The sequence below is a fragment of the Acomys russatus genome, chromosome 7 (genome assembly GCF_903995435.1).
Source record: "Acomys russatus chromosome 7, mAcoRus1.1, whole genome shotgun sequence".
NCBI lineage: Eukaryota > Metazoa > Chordata > Mammalia > Rodentia > Muridae > Acomys > Acomys russatus.
In genome coordinates this window covers 42,221,622-42,247,470 of record NC_067143.1, presented here as the reverse complement: position 1 = coordinate 42,247,470, position 25,849 = coordinate 42,221,622, and the positions used below count along the sequence as shown (strand labels likewise).

Here is a 25,849-nt window from a genome sequence, read left to right as displayed (position 1 = left end):
CTATTGCTCTCTACCTTACTGGCAGGCCAGGGAACTGGAAGTTCACTGTTTTAGCTAGGCTGGCTCATCACCAATCTCCCAGGACCTACCTGTCTCTGCACACCCCCTCCCGCCCAAGCCCAATGTTGAGGTTAAAATCAAGAGCAGCCACACCTAGCTTTTTTACATGGGTGTTGGGGATTTGAACTCAGGTCTTCAAATTGGTACAACAAACGGGCTTCTTCCCAAACTCCATTAATTAAGGTGAACTTGGCTATGTGCTACTGTCTTATCAGCACTTGCCCGGTTAATCTTTATATAAACTCTATAGAGTAGGTCTTTTGTGATCCCTCTATTAAGGTTTTTAGGTTTTTGCTTTCTCCTAGGAAAGCGAGGTTTGAAATAGAAGCAGTCAGGTAAAGCCTACCCAGGCACCTCACTTGAACGTATAACGAAGAACGAAACACTCTCAAGACACTGTGAATCTCCTTAGCAGCTCTCCAGACCCTCTGACTCATCCCACACCCTTTGCCACCCCGCAGACACCGTGAAGGTCCTTTCTGATCCTAATCAACACCTCCTCCTGCAGTGGATCTCCTTCTCAAGGATCCAGGGGATTTGTTCTCCAATTTTCTCTCTCCTCAATTCTTCACCCTCAATTCCTCCCTCTCTGCTGGATCATACGCATCTGTGTATAACCACACCGGAGAACTTTTGTTAAACAAAGGGCTTGCCCTTGTCACTCGTCACAGTCTTTTACAGTCAAACTCTTCCAAGAGCTGAATGTGACCACTACCTTAATTTGTTTTCTTCTCTGTCTCCATGGAATCCAGTGTATACAAGTGACGGGGCCACTTCTTGTCATGGTCACTGAGAAGCTCCACTGTGCCAACTTCAGTGGTCAGTTCTCAGCTTCTCATCCTTTAGCTGCTCAGCAGCGCTTGGCACGGATGCCCATTACTCCTTGGGAGAACTCTTTCTGAATTTGGCTCTGGAACTGTCTCTTCAGTCACTTCTTTATGGTCCCCTTCCTGAGACCCACTCTTAAGGCCTAACAAGATATCTTAGTTCTAGATCAGAACTCAAGACAGAAAGCTGTAGTTCTTAGATTCCAAATTATAAAACAGGAGCTTAGCAAATCAAGGCTTGCCTCCACCATTAACTTCCACTGTTGGGTGCGGTGGGGGTGGGGTGGGTGGGTTAGTTCTTGGACTGTGTGCCTGGAATTTTTAATGGGAGAGGAGGAAAATTGCTTAGATTTTTGGAGGTAACCACCCTAAGAAGTCTGACAGTCTGGGGCTGTGGGAGAACATGGCTTGTGCCCACAAGTGATGTGAACTGGTTGTTCTCACTTGTGATGAAAGATAAACAAACTTTCCTATTCAGCGGGGATGTTCCATAATTACACTTCCTGCAAACAGAACACTTGAGGCTGCTGGCTTAGGAAATGGCGCAAAAGGACAAGCTGGAAATGGTCCTTTTCATAGTCACGTTGGACCGAGTTGAAGCAGTTTCTCAACTGAACAGATTTTGGGAGTAATCGGTGACAGTGTCAATAACTGCTAGCTAGAGGGACAGGGAGAGGTGGGCTGGGTGAGGTGGCCGTGGAGCCCTGGGTTTCTGAGGACTGATTGGCTTCTATAAGCTAGGCAGGCCTTTGCCACCATCCACTGTAATTCCCTTCCCACAGCAGGAAGCCACTACCTCCGTTTACTCATTTGCACACATTGAGGGCTGAGGGGACATCAATGGCACAGAATGAAGAAGGAGCAACAGGGTGGAGTTGTTCTCTGGGAGCTGCCAGCATCCCTCCAGAAGAGCCAAGTCCCTCTTTCTAGGTCCCCGGCAAGGCCTTGAGACCACTTCAACAGTTCTCTGTTGTCATAAGGGACTTTCCTAGTGCCCTCGGGTGCTCTAGCGCGTATTAAACCGTGGGTAATAACCTCATGGGAGCCATGTAATTGAAGTGGAGGTTGAGAAGAACACAGCAACCGTCAAAAGCTTCTGGATGTGCAATAATAAAAAATTACTGCAAAGCCAAGCATGTTGCGGACATACAACGTGATCACTTTCCACTGCTGTGCCATCCTAGCGTGCAACACCAACCATGCTGCCTGGGCAGGCCTGGCTCAGGCTTGAGACTGGAGTCTGTTCCAAACTGCAGGGCCTCTGCCTGTACCCACAAACTTTCTGCTCTTATAAAAATACTGTTTAACTATGGAAAAATAGAAATTTAAAAATATTTTTTTTTACACTGCCATTGTTCAATATGTAAACACTAAATTTGTACATCTTTGGGTTGTATTGGGTTAGAATTTTTGATTTTTTTCAAAAATTACTCTTTGAGTTATTGGCTTGAGTTTTATAAGTCAGTGCTAAGTGAATTTGGGCTGGGGAATAAGACAGAATTTCCAACAATTTCTGAAACAGCCCTAGCCACACTTCTGTCATTTGTGCTACGTTATCTATATGGAGTGGTATTCTCAGCAGGACAATTTTTTTTTTTTTTTTTTTTTTCGAGACAGGGTTTCTCTGTATTAGCCTTGCCTGTCCTGGACTCACTTTGTAGACCAGGCTGGCCTCGAACTCACAGCGATCCGCCTGCCTCTGCCTCCTGAGTGCTGGGATTAAAGGCGTGCGCCACCACGCCCGGCTAGCATGAACAATTTTAATATTAAAATGGATCAGCTCTAACCTCTACCCTTTACTGCAGGCTTATACCCTGCAGTATAAAACATTCATCCATGATTTAACTTTACTTTTATATTTGACTTTAAAAGTAATTAAGTGTACCAATCTCAGTAGCATGAAAACTTGGTTTCATCTTTAATAAAAGATAAAAATTATATGCATACCAAAGAATCATTTTAAAATACACGTCTTGATTTGATGACCAGTGAATGTTTGATTTGAATATTCATTCTATATACTTTTGTATCCAGATTGCTGCAAAAATTTATCTAAGTTTCCTGTAAAAGTTCCTCGGGGCGGGGGGGTGGTGGTGGTTATGAGTAGGAAACGAACAAAAAGCCCACTCTGATAACAGTTCCAAGCCACAGTGGGCCTGTCCTGCCGTAGTCTGGAAGGACCTGGAAGGAAGAAATGCCATCTTAGCTTTTCCAGGTCCTTTGCTGCCCAGCGGCTGAAAGAGGAGGTTCCTGAGGAGTCTGGCTGAGGCTGGTTCTGAGAATAAGTAGCCTCAGAACACAGGACATGGTAACAAGAAAGGCTGTGCACGCTGGGGAGAAATGATGTGCGAGGAGGTGGTGAGTTTGTTGCGGGAAAGGCCAAGGGAAGACCTGGAACCGTTGCGTGTGGCAGGAGAGGTGGAATATGGATCCTTGATGGCTTGTAATGCCTCTGCTGTTTTGTAAGCAGGACAAACAAGATGGACAAAATCTGGACCCGTTTTAAGTTGATAATGACAAGATGTGATAGAGATTGATCTACATTCAGAATTTTAGACGCACCAAGATAGGAAAGATGTTTTCTTCAAGGCTGCCAAATAAAAATGGACAAAACACTAAGAATGTAACATTTATATAATTCCAGATTGTGTCATGGTTCTTCTTGCTATAGGTAGTTTATTGTATATGTGTGTAATAACATGTAAAAAATAAAAAACGTTTAATTAATAAAAAAAACTTAAACTTACAAAAAATATCTTTGAAGCTCAGCCACGTATGTCCATCTTCCTGCGTGCGTATGGTGGTATCTGTAGCCAACTATATGCACACTGAGGTCATCTGTCAGATACGTGTCTCCCATTTCTTGTCTAAGTGCCCTGTTGGTGGCTGTGGGGAGCATTCTTTGTGCAGAATGGAAAGCCATTGCCTAGTCCTGGGTCATGAGAAGAGTGGGGTTACCTGGGTACCTGTGGCATGGCCACGGATGCAGTATCTCACGGGAGCCTTTGAGTATCAAACAAAATTAGCCAAGAGCAGGAGGAGGGTTCTAGGTGGAAGAATCAGCATATGGCAAATTATGGAACCAGTAAAAACTTCACAGTCTAGTGCTGTGGGGAGATGGGATCGCTTCATGAGTAAAACCATGCTTGTGCAAGCCCAATGACCTGAGTTTGATTCCCAAAACCCACAGTTGGAAGGGAGAATTGATTCCTGCAAGTTGTTCTCGGTTCTTCCCATGTGCAGTATAGTGTGCACACTGTCACTTTTACACACACAGTACACACAACAATACCAATAAAACAAAATTTAAAAAGGACCAGAGAGCACACAGAAAACTATAGAAAAGCATGGCGGCCATGCCTTCCTTTTGACAAGGCTTCAGAAGCACGGTGCTTACATCCCCATCTCGTTTTCCTCAGTGCTCTCATTTTGCTCTCAAAACCATTTCCTCCCCCCCATACTTATGCACTATATATATATTAGTAATAGGTACCATGAACCGAGTGGCTGTTCCTGTGTGTGCACATCCCCCTCCCCCAGTTAGCGCAACACGGGTAATTCTGGAGATACTTAGCAATGAACTGGCATAGATTTCACTGTAGTAGGTACTGGCTTGAGAAGCGCACACAGGATGCTCTGGTACTTTCTGATTATTAGTCATGGCAGCTAAGTTGTCGCAGAGGAAGGATAAAAACATGTACCACTTGGCTAGAATCACAGAGCAGAAAAGTAAGGATTCAGAGACAGACCCATCTCAGTCCAATGTCTGTTAACTACTCTGGCTCATACACCGGAAGCTTCAAAGTATGAAAGGGTACCAGGCTCAGTGGCGTGCAGTTCTGTGATCCCAAGCAGTAGTAAGGCAGTGAAGGCAGAGAGATAGCCTCAAGCTCCAGGCTAGCCTGGGTTACCCAGAAACACCCTATCTTGAGAACAAACAAAACAATCAAGCAAAAATTGTGAAGGAGTGACATCGCATACAGGCATTATGTCAGGTTATCTGTCCTTGAGGGCTTAGAAGGGCTAGAAGGCAAGGCTGGTAGGGTGAAGTGTGTTCTGGAGTTGATGAGCCAATTGTTTCATGTTCCCCAGTCACACTGTGTGGTTAGCTTGCAGTGGAGGCACAGACCCAAGGTCACCAAGTCAGCAGTATTCTGTACCTGATTTCTTGCAAGCAAGTTATCCTCACCAAGGCAAAATTAGTCTGTCCCCAGCATGACCATCCTCACTGCCCTTTCCCTCCCCTGCCTCTGTCTTCTCCCCTAAGAACAGAGGTGTTCCCAGCTGAAACAACAAAAGTCACCTGAGCCTCTGTCTATTCCAAAATTCCTGAAGAGGCTGCCAGCGATGAGTCAGTGCACTGGCAGCCCTGTTCACCAAGCGCCAGCCAGCCTCGCCTGGGCGGATGATTCCTGTGAGCCAGAGGCACAGATGAGGACAGAGGAAACAAACAGGAGGAAGTCTTTCCGTGCTGTGGCTCCGGAGTTCAACCCTGTGGACCCCATGGGGTCTGCGATTCAGATGGTACAAATAAGGAGCTTGACGTCGTGCACAGTAGAGCCCATTGGAAGCTCAGCCTGGGGGCTTCTGAGGACTGCAGTTCCATCTTTTCCTGTTGCACTGGGGATGTGAGGCAGGGCTTGTGATGAAAGTAGGCAGCATGGCTCTATTCTCATTTTCATGGGGCCCACTTGGCTCCAGTCTTTTCAGTAAGTGGGTCACAGGCAGATTCTGAGGCATTCCCACATCTTGTTGGGATAGACTGTGCCTTGTGGTTGTGTGGACAGGAGCAGAGAAGGATATTGAGACTCAGTATAGACCTCAAATCCTCAACTAACCCTGCTAGGAGGAGCTCAGTCCAAGCCAGGGATGGAATGATTGGACACGTTTCTTCATCAGTGGGGAAGCTAGCCTGTGGCAAGGCAGGGCAGGGCTAGGGCTTTCTGCAGCTGAGGCTCTGACTGCATCAGCAGCAAGAAGTCTTCCCTTGAAGGAAGATGTGGGTGGATCTCCATGCCAACCTCTTGACATTTTGATTGGTTACAACATGGGCACATCTATATATAGGGCTGTGATCATCAAAGGCTATAACAATCTTATAGAGCCCCCATATTCTTGCTCTGTCTAGCAGCTCTTAATTTCTGATAAAAATAGAAAATTCATCTGTGTGTGTGTGTGTGTGTGTGTGTGTGTGTGTGTGTGTGTGTGTGTATGTGTGTGTGTACCTGAAAATTATCTAACTGGTTTTGTCTGAGAGTCTGTAGACAGGACTCAAAACAACGAATTTAAACGAATGAATTGATTGTTCATGCATATGGAATTGCACGTGTGTGCACACATGTCTAAAACCTGAGCATGAGCACAGATGAGGTGCATTTGTATGATGGTCAGGAAAGAGAGAGGCTCCAAGGCAGGAACCAGCACAGATTTCTACAGGAATAGGTGTGACGATGAAGATGTTATTTGTACGGGTAGGTTGCATTCATGCACTCTTACTACAAATGTGCCTATCACTGTGTTGCGAGCTGAGGATCAAACCTAAGTAAGCCACGGCTGCTGACTCCAGAAGCTTCTCACTTAGCAAGAGGCAGAGAATGCAGCAGAAGCATCTAGAGTTCAGTGGTTCGGGTACGATGCACTTTCCAAAAGCTCACGTGTTGAAATCTTGGCCCTTCCTGGTAGATCCAGTCATCGAGAGGTGATTGGATCACAAGGGTTCTGATTCACCAATGGTCAGAGTTTTAGGGTGTTGTTAGGAGATGATGAGAATCAGGAAGTAGGACCTGGTTGGAGAAAATGGTTGCCAGGGGGATGCGTTTTAAGGATGTTTCTGGTCCTGAGACCCTTTCATCCTTTTCTCACTACTTTCTGTTGCTTTTGGAAACTAGCTCTGCCCCACCTCCTGTCCTGGCCTAGAAACAATGGACTGTGGACCAAAACCTCTCACATGGTGGCCAACAACAAACTTGCCTTCCTTCAGCTGTGTTTCTCAGGTATTTGTTACAGTGATGTTGAACTGATCAGTGCCAGACAAACGTGATAAACACTACACGATGGAAACTGGCTTGGAATTGACCAATGTAAGAATAGATGGAGGAGGGCACCTGGGTAGGCACCCAAATTAGACCATTCCATTGAACTGAGTCTTGAAGGATAAAGGAATTACTCTGGCGAAGGTCGTAGGAAACAGCTGCACATGCTGGCTCACAGCTGTACCTCTAGCACTTGGGAAGGAGAGGCAAGAGGAACAGGAGTTTGAGACCAGGCTTGGCTACATAGGACTTTATCTCAAGAACCAACCAACCAAACTGAAGGGACAATTAGAGGACAGGGAAGAGGTCCTTTCAGCAGATGAGTGCAAAGTTTCTCATGAAGGGACGGCAACACACTGAGTCATATTTCCATCTCAGAGGAACATTCTGGCGCTAGCGTGGGACACATGAAGGTGGATAGACAGCAGGGCCCTGCTGTGTACCTGCGTGTGTCTAGGATGTACACATATGAGCCAGCCTGTCTGCCTGTACATCTGGAGTCTGTGCACCAGGTGTGCTGCCCATATGGGCTTGCTTTCCATTTAGCAACCCAGGGGACTGGGAAGGTGGCTGTCTTGTGGCTGACTCATGTGCGAATGGCATGACCACTAGTTAGCAGGTGCTTCCTCCAAGCCACAGGCACACATCTGCCTGTGAGTTGACTGGCCAGTAGTGAAAGAATGCTCTTCCACCTCCAGCCAGTCTTCTTGGACTGTACCGCTGTGGCTACAGAATACCTAGCTTGTTAAGATGAGGTTGACACTGTCCACCAGTGTCTATTGCAGGCCCAGGCATCAGGGGACCGGAGAGACAATATAAGAAGCTGATCTTTCCCTTCTGGGTCTCTCTCCCCTTCTATCTTCACCTACTCTCCAGGTCTGAAATCATGTTCGAACTCAATTCCCTAACAGTGTGCTATAACCACATTATGTTTCCCCTTGAAAACTCACAATAAATTTAAAAAAGTCATTCATCATATTTTTGTTACTCTATAATATAGATCACAAAGAAAAGAGGAACTTGGCTTTGTGAGATTGACCTGGAGCAGTATGGTAAGTGGTTATAAATGTGGGATTTAGAGTCCGGATACCTGAGATAAACTTTCAACTGGACACTTATTGGTTTGGTAAGTTACTTATTATCCTTGTGCCTTGTTCATTCATAAGAAGATACTAATATCTCACGGGATTATATGTGTACAGTTCCCAGGATGGAGAGTGCCTAGTATGTCACAAGCACTCATCAATAAGCTTTAAGCTGGGTTTATAGTCTCTGTAGTCTACCCCTAACTGACTTGAGGAAGACTCGTTATCATATGTGTGAGGAAGCGTCTGTAGAACGTCAGCCAGCTTTCGCTCAAGAATAAGATTGCTCCATACCAGCTCATTCGTCATCTGACCTGGACCGCTGCTTTAACAGGCTTGCCTTACCAAACTTCATTTGTTAAGTAACAAGATATGTGGACCCATCAAAGTTTCTACTGGGCCTTACAAAAATCTAGGAACAGCCCCCAGCACTTCTCACTGAGAACTCCTGGGTGAAAGCATCACCGAAAAGCCTCTGCTCTATTGCAGCAGCTCCAGATATGGGCACCTGCAGAGCACACACAACTTCCCATGCATATTTTAAGGCTTTAGGACAGGTGACCAAGTGACACAGAATTAAAAGAGGCTTTCCATTGACTTTTGAAATCTTCTGTGTCTCTGGTGACCAGTGTCTTTCCAGCTTATAGCTCTCTGCAGCACACAGCAGCCAAGCTCAGGGAAGGACTCATCACAACTCTCTGTGCACCTTGTGTTTGAAAAGTCTAAGAGTATAAAGGCATTTTATGACCATTGATGTTTTGAAATAAGTCACGAAGTAATACTTTCTATGTTTAATCTCCTCCCCACCCCCTGCACCTCTCTCTCGGAGGTGTATGCCCATAGTATTAGTGTGCTTACAGAAGACATTGGGTCTCTGTACCTCATTTCATTGAGACAGCCTCTTATCAAAAGCAGAGGTAGTCTGGAGGCCAGAAAACCCCAATGATCCTCCTGCATCAGCCACACTGTGGCTACAGTCATGTGCAGTTAACATAGGCTTTTTATGTGTGTGTGGAATCCAATTCAGGTTTTCCTGGTTGGACATCAAGTGCTTTTTACCCACTGAAGATTCCAGCCTCTCAACCCAGGCTCTTGCAATTTTTACAATGCTTTTCTGAGGTAGTTATTGTCATATTAGAACACATAATAAAATTATAGTAAGGGAAGAGATTTTCCAAGTTTAGGTAGGTAATAATTGACAGTGGTGTACAGAATTTTTTACAAATATAAGCTCACACAGTTCTTCCCTACCTCAGAAGCAGTAATGATGTACACTTAGTGATTAAGCACACTAATGGTTAGCTAATTGAAAAGAGCTATTCAAGGCCACAGAGCTAAGAATCAACCAAGGAAAGGTTGACTCCAAGTTGAATATTGTTTCTTGAGCAGCTTTTGGCAGCAGAGCAGCTATGAAATGACACTTACTTCCTGCCTTTCACATTTGACTGAGCTTTGTGAAAGAGCATTATTGTCCTGTGACGTCGTGAGGTTAAAATGTACCTTGGATGTCATCGTTGAACATACAGTACTTATTGCGGTATTTGTTGAGCAGACGGAAGGCATTGGCATTGGCAAAGTCTTCAAACTGAATGAGGCAATTTATTCCAAACCTGTAGCGTGGAGAAAGAGAGAGGAAAGAATGTGGGATTATTACTTCCTGGAGCAGATCCTGCTGGAACTGGGTTCAGGGGAGGCTCAGGACAAAAGGTAAGGATGACCTGTGCACTTCCTCTTATTTTTTTGTCACTTGGCTGGATTAGCAACTTCTAGAAGAATACCTTTGTCATTATGTACATGAATGAGAGAGTGTAGGGACCAAGGGCTTCACAGCCAACCAAGTCAAGATCACTGTATCTAAAGTGGACCATAGGCTCCCCAGGAACCACCAAGCAGATGGTAGGAATAACAGTAAGGCTGGGGTGGGGCCTGCTTTCTCTGCAACCTGTGGCCATCCAAGATCCCAGGAGAAATCTCACTCCAAACACAACAGTGAGCAGACTCGCTCTGAGTCTGGGAGCTTGTGAAGCCTGCTGTTGCCATCTCCAGACACGGAGGCTTGGAGTCGGTCCACTCTTCTTCATTCATGTGATATACTCCAACAAGGCTGAGAAAGGCCACCCCATGAAGCCACTGTTAACCTGATAAAGGTATTGTCCAACTTCCACCAATAGAAGAGCAGCTAGTAAACTCATTGAAAGTATACCACCAGCTCCATCTCACAGATGATGACCTCACCCAAGGGCTGTGGGATGGAGTTCAGGAATCTGCATTTTCAACGAGCGTCCCAGATGGTTATGATTCCAAAAGTCTACACAACTAAGAAACACAGCCTTGGTGGATGAAGGCACAGTACAGCAAGCTGCTTGCTATAACTTATTGGAAATCTATGCATATTAGATTTCCTGGTCTTGATGAAATGATATTGGATTTATTCGTGCTTTATAGCACATGTTTCTGTGTAATATTTATTGCCTTCGGGGAAGCCAAGAGAGAAGTGGCCAGCTCATTTGTAGAACGACCCCTTAGCCTAAGTGCTTCACATGTAGGTTTCACCTGCTGTTGCCCTTTGGTTCTGGTGTTTGGTTGCTATGTCTCCTAGGCCTTCTTTAAACAGTCATGACCTGTTAGTCATTTTGCCTTCTGCTCTGCCCTAGCTTCCTATTTTATTTCAACAGGCACAATGGTATCTCCCTTGTCAACTTCTGTGTGCTCTCGTAAGGATTAAATGATGAAGATGATTTTCTTTTTCAGTGTTACAGAGGTGTAACTGACACATGAAAGAAAACCTATTAAAACATATACCACTTATGATTTGAAATTTGTGTATACTGCAAAATAATTGCTATGGCTAGGCTAGCTGACATATCTACTACCATAAGGGTCATCGTTGTGTGTGTGATCTAAAACTAAAGGTCTAGTCTCTTAGCAAATTTCAATTATATAATATAGTATTATTAGCTATAACCAGCAGGTGATTTTTAGACTGCAAAGTGCTAAGCTCAAGTGTCATTCTCACCACAGCTTTTATTCACACTCATGGACTAAGTGCTGCTGAGATGGTTAGGGGCTCCCTGTGCCTTTTAACCCACCACCCAGGCTTCTTTTCCTTGTATATGAATTTTTGAATGAGGGCTAATCACAAATGGCTTAAAATGGAGTTGTAGTAGAATCCCAAGGGTGAGAAAGAACACAGCCTTGTAAGGCTGTAGGGAAAGTAATGGCCCCAGGGGAAAAGTCAACCTTAACCAGGACAGGACAGAGAGCAGAGTTATGGGATGTGGGAGAATGTTAAAACCATAAGTCTAGCTCCAGAGGACTCTAGAAAAGGGGAGAAGAGTGAGGTGTAAGAGTTGGGATTGGATAATGAAAAGCACACAGCACTGGCTTTGGGCTTAGTGTGACCCTCAGAAAATTTAGTGATTTCTCCATGTGTAGCTCAACAGGACAGCAGTAGAGAGGGCTACGAAATGTTTCTCTTTCTGTTTCCTTGTATCATTAGGTATGATTACCCAACATTCTCTGTTGCTCTCTTTCTGGGTAATTAAATACAGATTGACATATTTTTTTTCTAGTTCTTAGTAGTTCCATAATTTCTCTCATTAATGAAGTCAATGTGTAGTGGTTTAAACAACAATGGTTCCCACAGGCCTATAAGGAGTGGGACTATTAGGTGGTGTGGCCTTGTTGGAGTAGGTGTGGCCTTGTTGGAAGTGTGTCGCTGTGAGGATGGCCTTTGCAGTTCAAGCTATGCCCAGTGTGGCTCACAGTCTCTTTCTGCTGCCTTTGGATCAAGATATAGACCTCTCAACTCCTTCTCCAGCACCATGTCTGCCTGTGTGCTGCCATGTTCCCTGCCATGATGATAATGGACCAAACCTCTGAAACTGTAATGTAAGTCAGCGCCAATTAAATTTTTTTTTTTTTTTTTTTTTTTTTTGTAAAATAAGAATTCCAACCCATCCACAAAATTTTTTGACCCAAAATTTACCCTGCCTACAAGATGTGCAGGGATAAAGATAGAGCAGAGATTGAGGGAATGTCCAACCAGTGCCTGGCCCAAATTGAGGCCCACCCTGTGAAAGAGAGCCAACCCCTGACACTATTAACTATACTCTGCTATGATTGCAGACAGGATCCTAGCACAGTTGTCTTTTGAGAAATTCCACTCAGAAGCTGATTGAATCAGATGCTGAGACTCACAGCCAAACATTAGGTGGAAGGTGAGGAACCTTGTGGAAGAGTGGGGGGAAGGCTAGAAGAATCTGGAGGGAACATGAACTCCACAAGAAGACCAACAGAGTCAACTAACCTGGGCCCAGGGGTTCTTACAGAGCCTGAAGCACCAACTAAGGACCATGTGTGGACTGGATGCAGGCCACCTAGATGTTTGTAGTTGATGGGCAGCTTAGTTTTCATGTGGGTCCCCTAGTAAGAGGAGCAAAGGTTGTCTCTGACATGGACTTTTCCCCCTGCTTTTTGATCCCTTCCTCCTGGTAGGGTTGCTTTGTATGGCCACAGTTGAAGAGGATGCATTCAGTCCTGATGTGACTTGATATGCTGGGGGTGGGTTGGAAGTTGGGGGGCTCCCCTTTTCTGAGGAGTAGGGGAGAGGGGATAGAGGGGAAAGGGAGGGAGGCTGAGACCGGCAGGAGAGGAGGGAGGGGGCTACGATCGGGAGGTAAAGTGAATAATAATAATAATAATAATAATAATAATAATAATAATAATAATAATAATAATAAAATAAAATAAAAGAGTTGCTGTGGTTATGGTATCTCTCCACAGCAATAGAATCCCTAATAAGACACCATGGTTTATTATTCTGTTAAGCAGCAGCACCATGCAGTACCCAACACATTGTAGGTACCTGGGAATAAATTAGCCCTTTATATCTGTAGATTATGTATTCATGGATTCAGCCAATCCTACACTGAAAACGTTTAAAAAGATCCAAGAGTGTAAAGTAACAATCACTCACGCAGCATTTACAATGAATAAGGTGTCATAAGTACTATACAACTCATCACTCTATAGGACAGTGCATGTAGAGTATATTACGTAAGACATTTGGCCATCTACAGTTTTGGTATCCATAGGAATTCCAGAATAAATTTCCCTTGGATACTGAAGGATGATTGCACTGTGAATAGAAATAATAAGTAAAACTGCCCACTCATAAATATGTCATGCCTGTCAAGCCAAAATTTGCTGTGATTTTTTTTTTTTTTTTGTTCAGGTTATGAACTGCAAGAATGTGGACTGGGAGTAGGGAACAGAATGTCTTGACATTTAACTATACATAAGAATTTCAGTGCTGTTTCACAACTAGCCTGGGGCTAAGGTCCTGTAAAACATAGACAACACAAGTGATGTGTGGAGATCCCTCTGTCACACATTAATCTATATTCACACCCTTAACCTTGATGCAATACTGCTACCCATTTGCTGAAGTAAAAAGGCAAACATTATAAATATCTTTATTTGTGTATTACTGTTTCATGTTTATTTAATTTTGCATAGGAAATTCCCCTGGATTATAGAACAAATCTCTGACAGTTCAGGTTTATCTAATTCTGACTTAGACCCAAAAGGCTGACAGTTCCTAGCACTTCAGAACCTTTACAAACCTATGCTTCTTTGGACCTGCATCCCCAAGGATGTTCCCTGGCCCAGGAACAGCTCCAGTTCTGGGGTTTGTACACTGTTGCCTCCAGTCTCTGACTCAAGCTTTTCCTGCCACTCCTACCCTCCCTCTCTTCTACTCTTTTTTCCTTTTTTTATTATTAATTTATTCATATTACATCTCAGTTGTTAGCCCATCCCTTGTATCCTCCCATTCCTCCCTCCCTCCCGTTTCCCCCCATTCCCCTCCCCTACGTCTGTGACTTTGGGGGACCTCCTCCCCCTGTATATGCTCATAGGGTATTGAGTCTCTTCTTGGTGACCTATTATCGTTCCTCTGAGTGCCACCAGGCATCCCCATCCAAGGGACATGGTCAAATATGGGGCACCAGAGTTTGTGTGAAAGTCAGATCTCCTTCTCCACTTAATGGTGGAGAATGTCCTGTCCATCGGCTAGTCTGGGTCAAGATAGCCACAAGCAATATAAAATATCTAGGAATAACCCTAACCAAGCAAGTGAAGGACCTATTTGAAAAAAACTTTAAATCTCTGAAGAAAGAGATTGAAAATGACATCAGAAGATGGTGTGATCTACCTTGTTCGTGGATCGGGAGAATTAATATAGTAAAAATGGCCATCTTACCAAAAGCAATTTACAGATTCAATGCAATCCCTATCAGAATACCTACAAAATATTTTGAAGATATTGAAAGAACAATTCTCAACTTCAGATGGAGAAACAAAAAACCCAGAACAGCAAGAACAATCCTATACAACAAAAGATCCTCTGGAGGAATTTCCATACCTGATCTCAAGTTGTACTATAGAACAACAGTAATTAAAACAGCATGGTACTGGCACAGCAATAGGCTAGTGGATCAATGGAATCGAACTGAAGACCCAGAGATGAATCCACACACATTTGGTCACTTGATTTTTGACAAAGAAGCCAAATCCATTCAATGGAAAAACGACAGCATCTTCAACAAATGGTGCTGGTCTAACTGGATGTCTACATGTAGAAAAATGCAATTAGACCCCTATTTGTCACCATGCACAAAACTCTTCTACTCTTGTACGTACCCACTCTTTCTCTCCATCATGACCTGGCAGCCTTGAGCTCTATTTCCCTAGTCCCCCAGCCTCCCCTGTATGGCTCTGTCTAACCAACCCAGTGTGTCAGGAGCCATCCATCCATCCACCCAACCAGTGTTCTTCTATCTATTGAAACTTATTGAAAACCTGTGATGAGCCAATTCTGTCATTCAGTGTTTTAGGGGAAGAATAGATACATTAAAGCACTGGTGGGTTTTCAGTGTTGTGAACTTACCTCCTAACTTGTTAAACAAGTTACAACCTAATTATGAACAAAACCCAAAACTCAACATGAAAATCTAAACAGTTCAAGAGAAAACCATGGCTCTCAGTTCAACCATGTACAGTCAAGTGCATACTCAAGACATAAACTCAAACATTAATTGTCCATTAAATACGTATAGAACACCAAGAACAATGGTGGCAAATAGTTGACCCTTGTGGGGTCCCAGCAGTCCGGCAGCATACCAAGCTTTGAACTGCACTCTCTCTCAGTCGTCACACTACCATGCACACACTGCTTCCAGAGAAGGAATTGAGTGGCTCAAATCTGGCCACTGTACTTCAGTTTTGGGTTAAAAGAAACCCAGATTCATAAAAGATATAACTCAATAGGTAGCCGAGCTTGATTTCTTTCTCAGCTGGAATAATACACGATGCAGAAAGCATTAAACAGGGAACCAGAAAAATAGTTATCTTCCATTGTCTCTGACGAACACTGGGGTCTCCTTTTTCTCTGGCTCATAGTTCACTATCTGACGTCATTAGAAGTGGAGCATAGGCTACTTAATGCTTGAGGTTGGACTTGACATCGGTGCACTTCCCTCAGACATCCCTTTAAGACTAAGATGTGGTGGGGGAGGCGAGAGATTGGGGAGGGGGTGTCCTTCATAGATTCTTGTAAGCGTTACACGTGATGAGGAAATCTGGAGAATTAAGTCTTAGGGTTCTCTCTGACCACCATACACAAGCAGACCAGCAGGTGGCCGTCGTTCAGGAGCTGCCCCATGAGGACACCTCGCCTCAGTCTCCTCCCCTCTGGGCTCGGGCCAGAGCCCCTTACTCTGGGCTTTTCGCCAGTCTTAGTACAGCCTGTGTCCTGGCGCCCTTTAGTCTTGCCTTGCCAGAAGACACTCTGACCCGAGAGGCTCCTGCTTATCTGCCTCCATTTGCACCTTTGAACCCTTCACCCTGCAGCCCTGGCAGCAGCAGCAGACCTTGATGCTCCTCCCGCACAGAAGTCCTGCCACGGAAAAAGCAGCCCTCCCAAGCCAAATGGGAACTCCCAGACGTCTTCACTGTGGGGCGCTGGGACCAGCTGGGAAGTGGTCTTTGAACTGTCATGGAAGTCTTTCCATTCTGAGACTAGGGCTCACTTGTAGGCATAGGAGGATAGAGTTGATATCTGATTTCTCCCCCAGGTTGTCAAGAGTAACCTGTGTCTGGGGGACAGGAGATCTAGGCTAAGGCCAGGTGAGCTCAGGGCCACGTCTCTCTGGGATAAGGCGAACTGAGAAGGTTCCTGTAGAGGGATGCTGGTGAGAGCAGAACGTTCCAGAGGCTGTGCACCATTTCTGTCCCAGAGACCAGGGCCTGTCATTCTTTCAAACACCTGTTCTGACCCCTTTCAGGCCTGAATAAATATGAGAGAGCTTGAAGGAACAGGCGAGCCTGCTCAGCCTGCATCTGACTAAAAGGTACAATTCATATTCTCAAGGGAGTCCCCTCTGTTTTCCCTGTGAAAACCAAATGCAGGTCTCCCTTGGCCTAGAGCCCAGTGAAACCAGCAGTCATCACCCCATGGAAAATGATTTCTTTTCTTTCTTTCTTTCTTTCTTTCTTTCTTTCTTTCTTTCTTCCTTTTTTCTTTCTTTCTTTTTTTTTAACTTTCCTTTCCCAGAAACTAGAACTGGCAGAATCATGAAACTCTAGGCCTTTTAAACATTTTTACACATTCCATTAAACTCTATGGCCTTGAAATGCTCTCAGATAAATTTCCCTGGATAACTCTTTATATTACATGTACCAGACAGAGTGTATATTAAAGGCCTTCAAAAGTTACATGTGAGGGAAAAGGTTTAACCCAGCAGTTTCTAAACTTGTTTGACCACTGACTTTACCTTGATGTGTTTCCTGCCCTCACCTGCCTGAGGCAGAGTACACTTGGAGAGATGTGACCCCTGTACAAACAGCTCTGTGCATTTGGGCCTGGGGATTCAGGGTAGAGCCATCTCTCTCTGAAGTTACAGCCTTGCTGTTCATGGCCGGCTACACTGACTGCTCTCACCTCCTTTATGTCCTTGGCTCCCCTCCCTCCCCTCTCCTTCACATCTTTCTGAACACAGGCCTGTGTAGGCCACTTAGTTCCACGTAACAACAATAAAGTAAAAGGGCTTGTGCATTTGGTGGGAAGGTATAGGTGGAGCCAGAAGGAGAGGGAGGGGAGGGAAGGGAAGGAGGGGAGGGGAAGGAGGGGAGGAAGTGATTAAGATGTGCTCATGAAGTTCTTAAAAAAATAAAAATTTTAAAAATTTATTTTGCTAAGTGGTGGTAGTGGTGGTGGTGGTGGTGACACATGCCTTTAATCTTAGCACTCAGGAGACAGAGACAGGTAGATTTCTGAATTCAAGACTAGCCTGGTCTACAAAGCAAGTTCCAGTTCTTAAGAGGTTTCCTCTGCCTTTGGGAGTCAGGCTCACATCATAGGTGGCCTCACATTGTCCCTAGCTAATTGCTTGTAGCCACTCATGTTTCTAGATACTCTGGGCAGATGTTGCTGCTTCCAAACCACTGTGGATCCTTGTACATGGCTTTGCTTCAGCTGATGGTTCTCTCTACCTAGGTTTCTTTTCTTTTCTTTTCTTTTCTTTTCTTTTCTTTTCTTTTCTTTTCTTTTCTTTTCTTCTTCTTCTTCTTCTCCTTCTCCTTCTCCTTCTCCTTCTCCTTCTCCTTCTCCTTCTTCTTCTTCTTCTTCTTCTTCTTCTTCTTCTTCTTCTTCTTCTTCTTCTTTTGGTTTTTTGAGACAAGGTTTCTCTGTGTAGCCTTGCCTGTCCTGGACTCACTTTGTACACCAGGCTGGCCTTGAACTCACAGTGATCTGCCTGCCTCTGCCTCCAGAGTGCTGGGATTAAAGGTGTGAGCCACCACTGCCTGGCTCTACCTAGGTTTCTTTATGTCTGGGCAAACTTAGGGCCCACCTCTAACACCATCTCCTTTCAGGAGCCTTCCCTGGCCCATCTCTTAGAATAGTGTGAATTCTTTGCTTCTAAGGGATGACATGATATACTGGTCTTATCTAAAATAATGTATGTCACAATGTATGGCATTTATTAACGTTTTGTTTAGCTCAATTAAAGCACTCTATTGGGCAGCAGGGTAGCCCCTATGCCTGGAACTATATACTAAGTATGATATAAAAATTCACTTCAGGGCTTCTGAAATGGCTCAGTGGGTAAAGGGGGGCTCAATTCCAAGACTGAAAACCTGAGTTTAGTCCTCTAACCCACTCAATGGAAGGAGAGAGATGACATTTACAAATTGTCCTTTGACCTCCATGTGTGTGCCATGGTGCATGCCTCCCCACAAATAAATAAAACATAATAAAGATTTAAACGTTTTAGTTCTACAGGCTAGTCTTAATATCTGGTATAAGCAATGGAACTTGCCAGAAAGCAAAGATCTTACAGCTGAAAGGGAGCACAAGAAAATAGAAAAGTAATTGCCTCACACTGTGGCAAGAGCAATAACAAAGGCCTGTGCAGACATGTGGGACAACTTAAAACAGGCAGGCAGTTCTGCTTTTGGGGTGATGCAGTAAGGCCCTTAAAGAGCATGGACTTAGAGCTGGGGCTCAGAGGAAGAGCCACAGTACCCATACAGACTGAGGGTATATGGATGAGGAGGAGAGAGGTCTGTGGAAGGGACTAGAAAATTCTCCTGAATTGACAGAAATTGCACAGAGCAATTGGTAGTGGGGAGTAAGAGAGAGAGGAATTTGAGGGAGACGAGGTTGGTATGCTGGCTGGTTTTGTGTCAACTTGTCACAAGTTAGAGTCATCTGGAGAGGAGGAAGGAGTCTCAGTTGAGACACTGTCTTTGAAGGATCTGTCTGTAAGCAAGCCTCTTAGGCATTTTCCTAGTTAGTGACTGACGTGTGAAGGCCCAGCCCATTGTGAGTGTGTCATCCCTGGGATGGTGGTCCTAAATTCTATAGGGAATCAAGCTAAGCAAGCCATGGAGAACAAGCCAATCGTCAGTGTTACCCTATGGCCTCTGCATCAGCTCCCGTCTCCTGGCTCCTGCTCTGTTTGAGTCCCAGTCCTGACTTCCTTTTATGATGAACAGTTAGTGCTGTGGAAGTGTAAGCCAAAATAAGCCCTTTCCTCCCCAAGTTGCTTTGGTCATGGTGCTCTGTCGCAGCGATAGTAACCCTAAGTCAGAGGAGCATGGGCAGGCAGCTGGCATGTGTTTCAGGAACTTCATTTTAGTAACCGAGAGGATGATGAGTGAACAGCTGAGAGGACACTCTGGAGACCAGTTCTTCTGCACAGATGGTGAAGAACAGATGGTGAATGACAATGGGGATGTGGAAAGGAAAGGGTAATTGAGGAAAAGATGTCTAGTAGGTAAATAAAAAAATTAGAAGGAAGGCAGATTGCGGGGGACTGGAGAGAGCTTTGACACCAAGAGTCTGGTTCCACCAGTTACTATATGTATGACCATGGATAAGCTATTTGACACAGGTTTCAGTCATCACTGGCAAGGTAGAGGGATGATAACACCTCTTTAAGTTTCTTCATGAGTACTGAATGAGATAATACATATAAAGTCTGGACACACTGTAGGCATTGATATCCATGGTCAGGATTCGATAACAGGACCGATGCAGAAGATGAAGAGAAGGAGTTTTGTAAGTTGAGTTCTTTTGTGTGTGTGTGTGTGTGTGTGTGTGTGTGTGTGTGTGTGGTGTCTTCTCTTTGAGGTAAAGGATAAGGAAAAAGAGCTAATTTTACTACTAGATTAGACAGTTGAGCCTGGGGTTCTGTGTGGCATCTGAACGGAGCTGTCTATGAAGCAGAGAACTATGCGAGAGGTTCAGGAGGGAGAAGCATTCAACTGGGGGCACTGTGAGTAGTGAAAATCAGGGAGCTGAATGGCTCTCCTAAGGAAAGTGTATACGTAGCAAGCAGGGAGCCAAGCTTAGGACAAAATGCCAGGACACACACACACAAGGATCAGAAAGAGGCACAGGAAGGGTTCAGCAAGGGCAGTGATCCTAGGAACCACAGAGGTAGAAGCCTACAGGTTAACTACCTGCTCCAGGACCCATGTTAGGCTGTAGTCAGGAGGATTACGTGATGCTGTCCAGTAAAACAGGGATCCAGCAGTGTCCACTGAGTCACTGTTTGAAGAGCACTGGTAACCTTTGTTCTGTGGAATGGTGAAAGGGAGCCATGATGCCTGATGAGGTTAGTGTGGAAAATGGAAGAGCAGTGTCAGCGATTATGCATTTTAAGAAGTTTGGTCTCAAAGTGGGTGTGGATGGGGCAGCCACCAGGGGATGCAAGACGGAAAGATAGATTTGTTTTGGAGATGGGAGTATACACAGGAGATAAAGAAGCTGGACAGGGGGAGAGGTAAGAGATAAGAGACACACGGATGAAATGAAGGAAGAGAGGTTGGGAAAGATCCTAAGAAGCTGGGAGGAGGTAGGAGCTTGCCCGGCTGACGTGTGAAGATGTGGTCAGATATCATGAAGCAGACATTAGTTGTCTCACTACAGTTCACCCACAGACATATATGAAGGAGTGACTGCTCTAGAGGTCAAAGGGAAGCAGAGGTCGAAGAGGGCTTCACAAGAATGCCAGGGAATCCATAGGCAAGGCAGCAGGAAGTCGTAGATTAGATGGTGGGCCCAGTGAGGCTAAAGAAAGAGAAGGCAAATGGAACGGAGGACAGTGAACACCTTCAAGCATGCCCAGGACCATTTCGTGGGCTGTGAGTTGTGCTTTGTGAATAGCCAATGGGCAGAAGAGAGACTCAGATTCTAGTGCTACGTAAGGTAGAGATTTCAAACACAGGGCTGACCAAACTTGATGGTCACTGGACCATCTCAGTGAGGCACTAGTGGATGAGGTTCCAACCTGGAATGTGAAGGAAGACTTCAGAGATCTTCTCTCCTTCTGAGCTCCCAGTCTGGGAAAGTCCCCCTTGTGCCTGCCTGGAAGCCAGACTAGTGGGCTCCTCACACCGACAATCTGACCTCATTAGGGGAAAATTCCATTGACCAGTAAGACAGTCTCAGGAAGCAGCAATTTCCAGCAAACATCTCAAGATAACATGGCCACTCCTCAGTCATTATGAGGGGCAAGTCTGGGCCAGACAGAAAACACTTCACAGCTGGATTTCCTCCTGAATTTCCCTGTTTGACTCAGTTCCTAGGCAAGCACACGGGGCATCAATAATCTCAGAGCTAGGAAGAAGGTGGTGGCTGACTGCTGACCTTTCAACCCTCAAAGGTCAGGGGTCAAGCCTGAGCTTTTTTTCCCCCTTTCTGTAAGTTACAGCAACTCACTCCACAAACTCCTGTTCACAAAGAAAAACATTCTTTTCTCTCAACTACCTGGAGCTTCATAGAAAACAGACCTCGTTTTTCTGAGCACTGTGTGTTCCATTCAGTCATCATGAACCTACTGGTGTCCTCCACAAAGCCTCTCTGATTGTTTGTATGGCTCCTCTTGAGGCACCGGTACAGTTATGCCTTGACCTTTCTCAGGGTCAGAACCTCTCATATAGAACTAGCTATGTTCCACTATGAGTTATGACAGCTGTTCTTGAGCTAGAAGATGATAAGGTGGGAAGCAAGACTGCATTTGGTGACTTTCAGCACACAGTGTGTGAAGACCATCTTGAAATGGTACAAGAAGAGCTTAGAGCCAAACAGTGCTCTTTCCACAGGCTTTGAAAGTGAAAACACAATCCTTACACTTTCATCGTGGTCTGGATGCCAGAATCTTGAGGGCTTTCTCTTGTTTGTGTTGCTTTAAAAACTATCACAAGAACCCTAGAGCACACATGCCTCATCTTTTCCCTTGGCATTAGGCTGGGATGGCTGAGGTTTGAGGTTGGTTGAGAGCTGGGTGGGGGTGGGCCTGAGGTGGAGGTGCTCATCTCTGGTGAGTGACGGAGCAACTGGGCACCTGTGGTCAAGAAGGAAGAGTCAGGGAGAACCAGATGATTAACCTGGATGATGATGAAGTGAGTGGATGGGTCATTCACCACCGGAAGCTAGAGTGTCTTGAATGGTAACTGATGTCTGCTCCTTCTACAGTGCCCTTCTGAAGAGGACAGGTAGACACTAACCTTGCCTTTGAACAAGACAGAGAATAAAGCTAAGTGGAACAGTTTTAATAAGATCTCTCTCTCTCTCTCTCTCTCTCTCTCTCTCTCTCTCTCTCTCTCTCTTACTTTCTTTGTCTATTAAGGAGGTGTCTGGAGAATGCTGAGCTGCCTTTCTTTTCATGTGATGGCATAGAAGTAGAAAATACTCCTTAAAAGGTGAGTTGTGCAGTTAGACCATCTGTGTTCACAACCCTGAGCCATTTCCCTAACTTCCTGGGCCTTGGGTCTCTCATCTGTGCTGCAGTCCCCATTGTTTTGGATGCCTGAACTAGAGCAGTAGATGAAAAAGATGAAGATCTCTCACTGAGACTTAAATTTTAGTGGTATAAGAGAACAGTACACCTACTTACTAGTCTAATATAGTTTGAATGAATATTGCCCATGGATTAAGGATTAATCCCCAAGGTGGAACTTCTGGGAAGTGGCTTTTAGGAGAAGGGGCTTTATGTCCTTAGAAAATGGGGCACTTTCCATCCAAGGTAAGTATGGTATGTGGCTCATTTTCTTCTTTCTGGTCATGAGACAAGTGGTGTGCTATACAACATACTCAGAGCCATGGCAGTACCTCTATCAGAGGCTCATAGCAGTAGGTTTGCCTAGTCTTGAACTGGAACCTCCCAAACTATGAGCTAAAAGTTATCGTCTCCATAATTATTCCTAGTATTTCATTAGAGTGATGAAGAGCTGACTAACTTAGGCTTGTTGACAGTGTTAAATGGGTTAAAGCAAAGGAATTGCTTATTGTCCATAGGCATCTAGATTATACCAGTATCCAGTTTACAAAGAGGGTGAATAGATATTTGTCTAATAATTATACTTTTGTTTTTTAAAGAATGAGAAATGATCTCTGGGTGAGAATTGTTATTTAACTCATATTTAAAGTTTTTTTTAGTTATAAAAGAAGTATCTGTGCATAAATAAATAAGCATGGCAAAATGAATAATTTGGTAAACAAAATCCTAGGCAATTTCATTCTGTAGTGGTAATCACTATTAACAATTTGCTTTATATGCATTCAGATAGTTCTTTCCCTATGTACTGGTTAGTTTACCACAACCTAGAGTTACGTGAGAAGGAAGCCTCAGTTGTGAGATTATTTAGATCATTCATATTGGCCTGTGGGCATGTCTGTGGGGAACTACCTTGACAGTGACCCAGCCCACTGCTGGTGGTACCATTCCCTAAGCAGGAAGCCCTGGGTTGTATAAAAGTGGAGGAAACTGGTGGGGCAGTAGCTGGGCAGGATCCCACCCATGATTTAGTTCTCTCTCTGATCTTGACTGTGGATGTGATACGTCTAGTTTATTGAGATCCTGCCCTGACTTCTGCTCAATGACGGACCATGACCTGGAATTTGTAAGCCAAATAAACTCTTTTCCCCCCCTCCCCTATTTTTCTTTCGGTCAGGACCTTTCATCATGTCAACGGAAATGAAACCAGACCGCCGTATACTGGAGTTATTAGGGGAGCTTAAAAACAGACATTCCTGTTTCAATCTAAACACTCTGCAATTTTTATAAGCACCCCCCAATGATCAGAAAAAAATAGCTAGATGTGGGGCAGTGTGGTTCAGCATTGACACATCTCCTTTATTTGGCCCTCCGCTCTATTCTGCAGCAGATAGGAAGTGAGGGAAGGGGATTGGATGTGCCCAAGAAAATGTAATTGTTCCCATTTCATGGAAAAAGGAGAGGGGAGAAACTTGGTTTAGCTCTGGAAATATCCTGAGCACATGGAGGACAAGAGGAGCCTACATTAGCCTCTGACCTACTGTTGAGCTGTAGGGTTTGCAGGACCAGCTAGAGTAAATGCTTATGAAGCCAGCAGCCTAGGCCACAGAGCCTCATAGATCCAAGATGGATTAGGTATAGCATTTCACATGTGCTACGCACCTTACTACCTGCTCAGGGCAGACAATGCCATGACGACACTCTTCCCTGTTAGACACAGAGTCCCGAATAGTTGAAGCTAGAACAGGGAATGAGATGTTTTACTTCTCTTCCTCGCCATTTCCACCAACAATATCCCAGTCTAATCCTAAATTTCATAGAGTACTTGGGCACGGTTCAGGTGGGGGTGGGGAAGAGTCATACTCTCATCCCTTTCTTCTGCCTCAGTGGCCACAGTCATTCCCTCAACTTTAACATTTATGGGCTGGAGGCTCAGCTTTTATAATTCCACCATAGCACTCACTCTTCTTGAACTCCTGACTTATGTAGACACCGAGCCAAAGAAAGCATGGAAGGTCAGGTTGTCTAAACACAAGCAGATACATATGAAAAGTGTTTGAATGCAGTATTTTTGAGAATAGGATCAGGATGATTTGATACAAGGTTTTAATATGTAGCCCAGGTTGGCCTTCAATTCATGATTCACATTCCTCACCTTAGTGAGTGCTTGGATTGCAGGCATGTGTTTTCATGCCTGTTTGAGTGCAGGGATCTTTATATATCTTTAGATTAAATATAGCAAATGCTAGGTAAAAGTGCTTCTTTCTTTTGATAACTCATTAATTTCTTTCTTTTGTTTGATAACTCACTAATATATATATATATATATATATATATATATATATATATATTTGTAAGCTATATATATATAAATTCCAATATGTATATTCACTGGTATGAGATAATCCACTGGAGCATAGGAAAACCAGCAGTGGCTACAGACAAAAAAACAAAACAAAACAAAATAATTCTTCCTTCCCCAATAGCTATCAGCTGCCACTCCTCAGTAAGGAGTGGGTCCTGGAGAGTCACTTCCTCATTTCTCCTGGCTGATGTTGTGTAGGTAACCATAGCTGCTATGAGTTCACAGATTTGCTAACCCTGTTGTGCATAGGAAGCATAGCATGCCCTTCTATCCACTGGCTTTTACATTTCGTTTGCCTTTAGATATCATTCTTTTTGGAAAAAATATTATTTTATGAGTGTGACCATGTAAGTCTGTGCACAGCATGCATTCCTGCTCCCACAAAAGCCAGAACAGCATTAGATCCCTGGAGGAACTGGAATTACAGACAATTGTGAGGCACCTTCTGGGGGCTGGGAATCAAAGCCCAGTCTTCTGGAGCAGCAGCCAGTGCTCTTAATCATGGAGTCATCTCTCTAGCTCCCAGGTACCATTCTTAAGAAAACCTGATAACTTCTCTTTGGTGTTCTTGGAATTATGGACTGACATATTGAAAGTTAGGAGAACCCACATGAAAAGCCATGGGAAGAGGCCGAGTCTCTGAGAATGTGAGGAAAAGCTAAGTTTAACATCTCTAGAGTAGCTGAGTGCAGTCACATGCAGTGATCTCTGGTAAGACCGTTCAGTGAGCCAACCAATTAAGTCATTCAGCTTGCAACAGTCAAGCGCCAGTGATGTACCCAAGAAAAAACTTAAACCCCAGCTCTACTAACTGTTAGGATTGTTGTTACTATGTTTTGCAAAAGGAAACATAGAAACCGAATCACACTGAGATGCTCACGACTAAGGAAGAACTCTACCATCAAGGCACCTAGCCCTTCAGATTGCTTTTAGTTGATTCTAGAAATCACTGCTTTTGGAGCTTGTGCAGCTGAGCAATGCATTAGCCTACTAGCTTTGCTGGGGATGACAGCTTAGACTAGAGGTTCTCAGCCTTCCTAGTGCTGTGGCCTTTTAATACAGTTCTTCACGTTGTGTTGACCTCAGCCAAAAAATTGTTTTCGCTGCTACTTCAAAACTGTAATTTTGCTAC

General features: G+C 44.4%; 1 protein-coding gene across 1 annotated transcript in view; it reads right to left on the bottom strand.

The window, feature by feature from the left end:
* Positions 1-25,849, bottom strand: part of Me3 (malic enzyme 3) — a 174,367-nt gene that overhangs the window by 10,753 nt on the left and 137,765 nt on the right. The window contains exon 7 of the mRNA XM_051148890.1: positions 9,505-9,614. Within this exon, the coding sequence (XP_051004847.1) occupies positions 9,505-9,614 (110 nt within the window). The remainder of the gene's footprint in view (positions 1-9,504; positions 9,615-25,849) is intronic.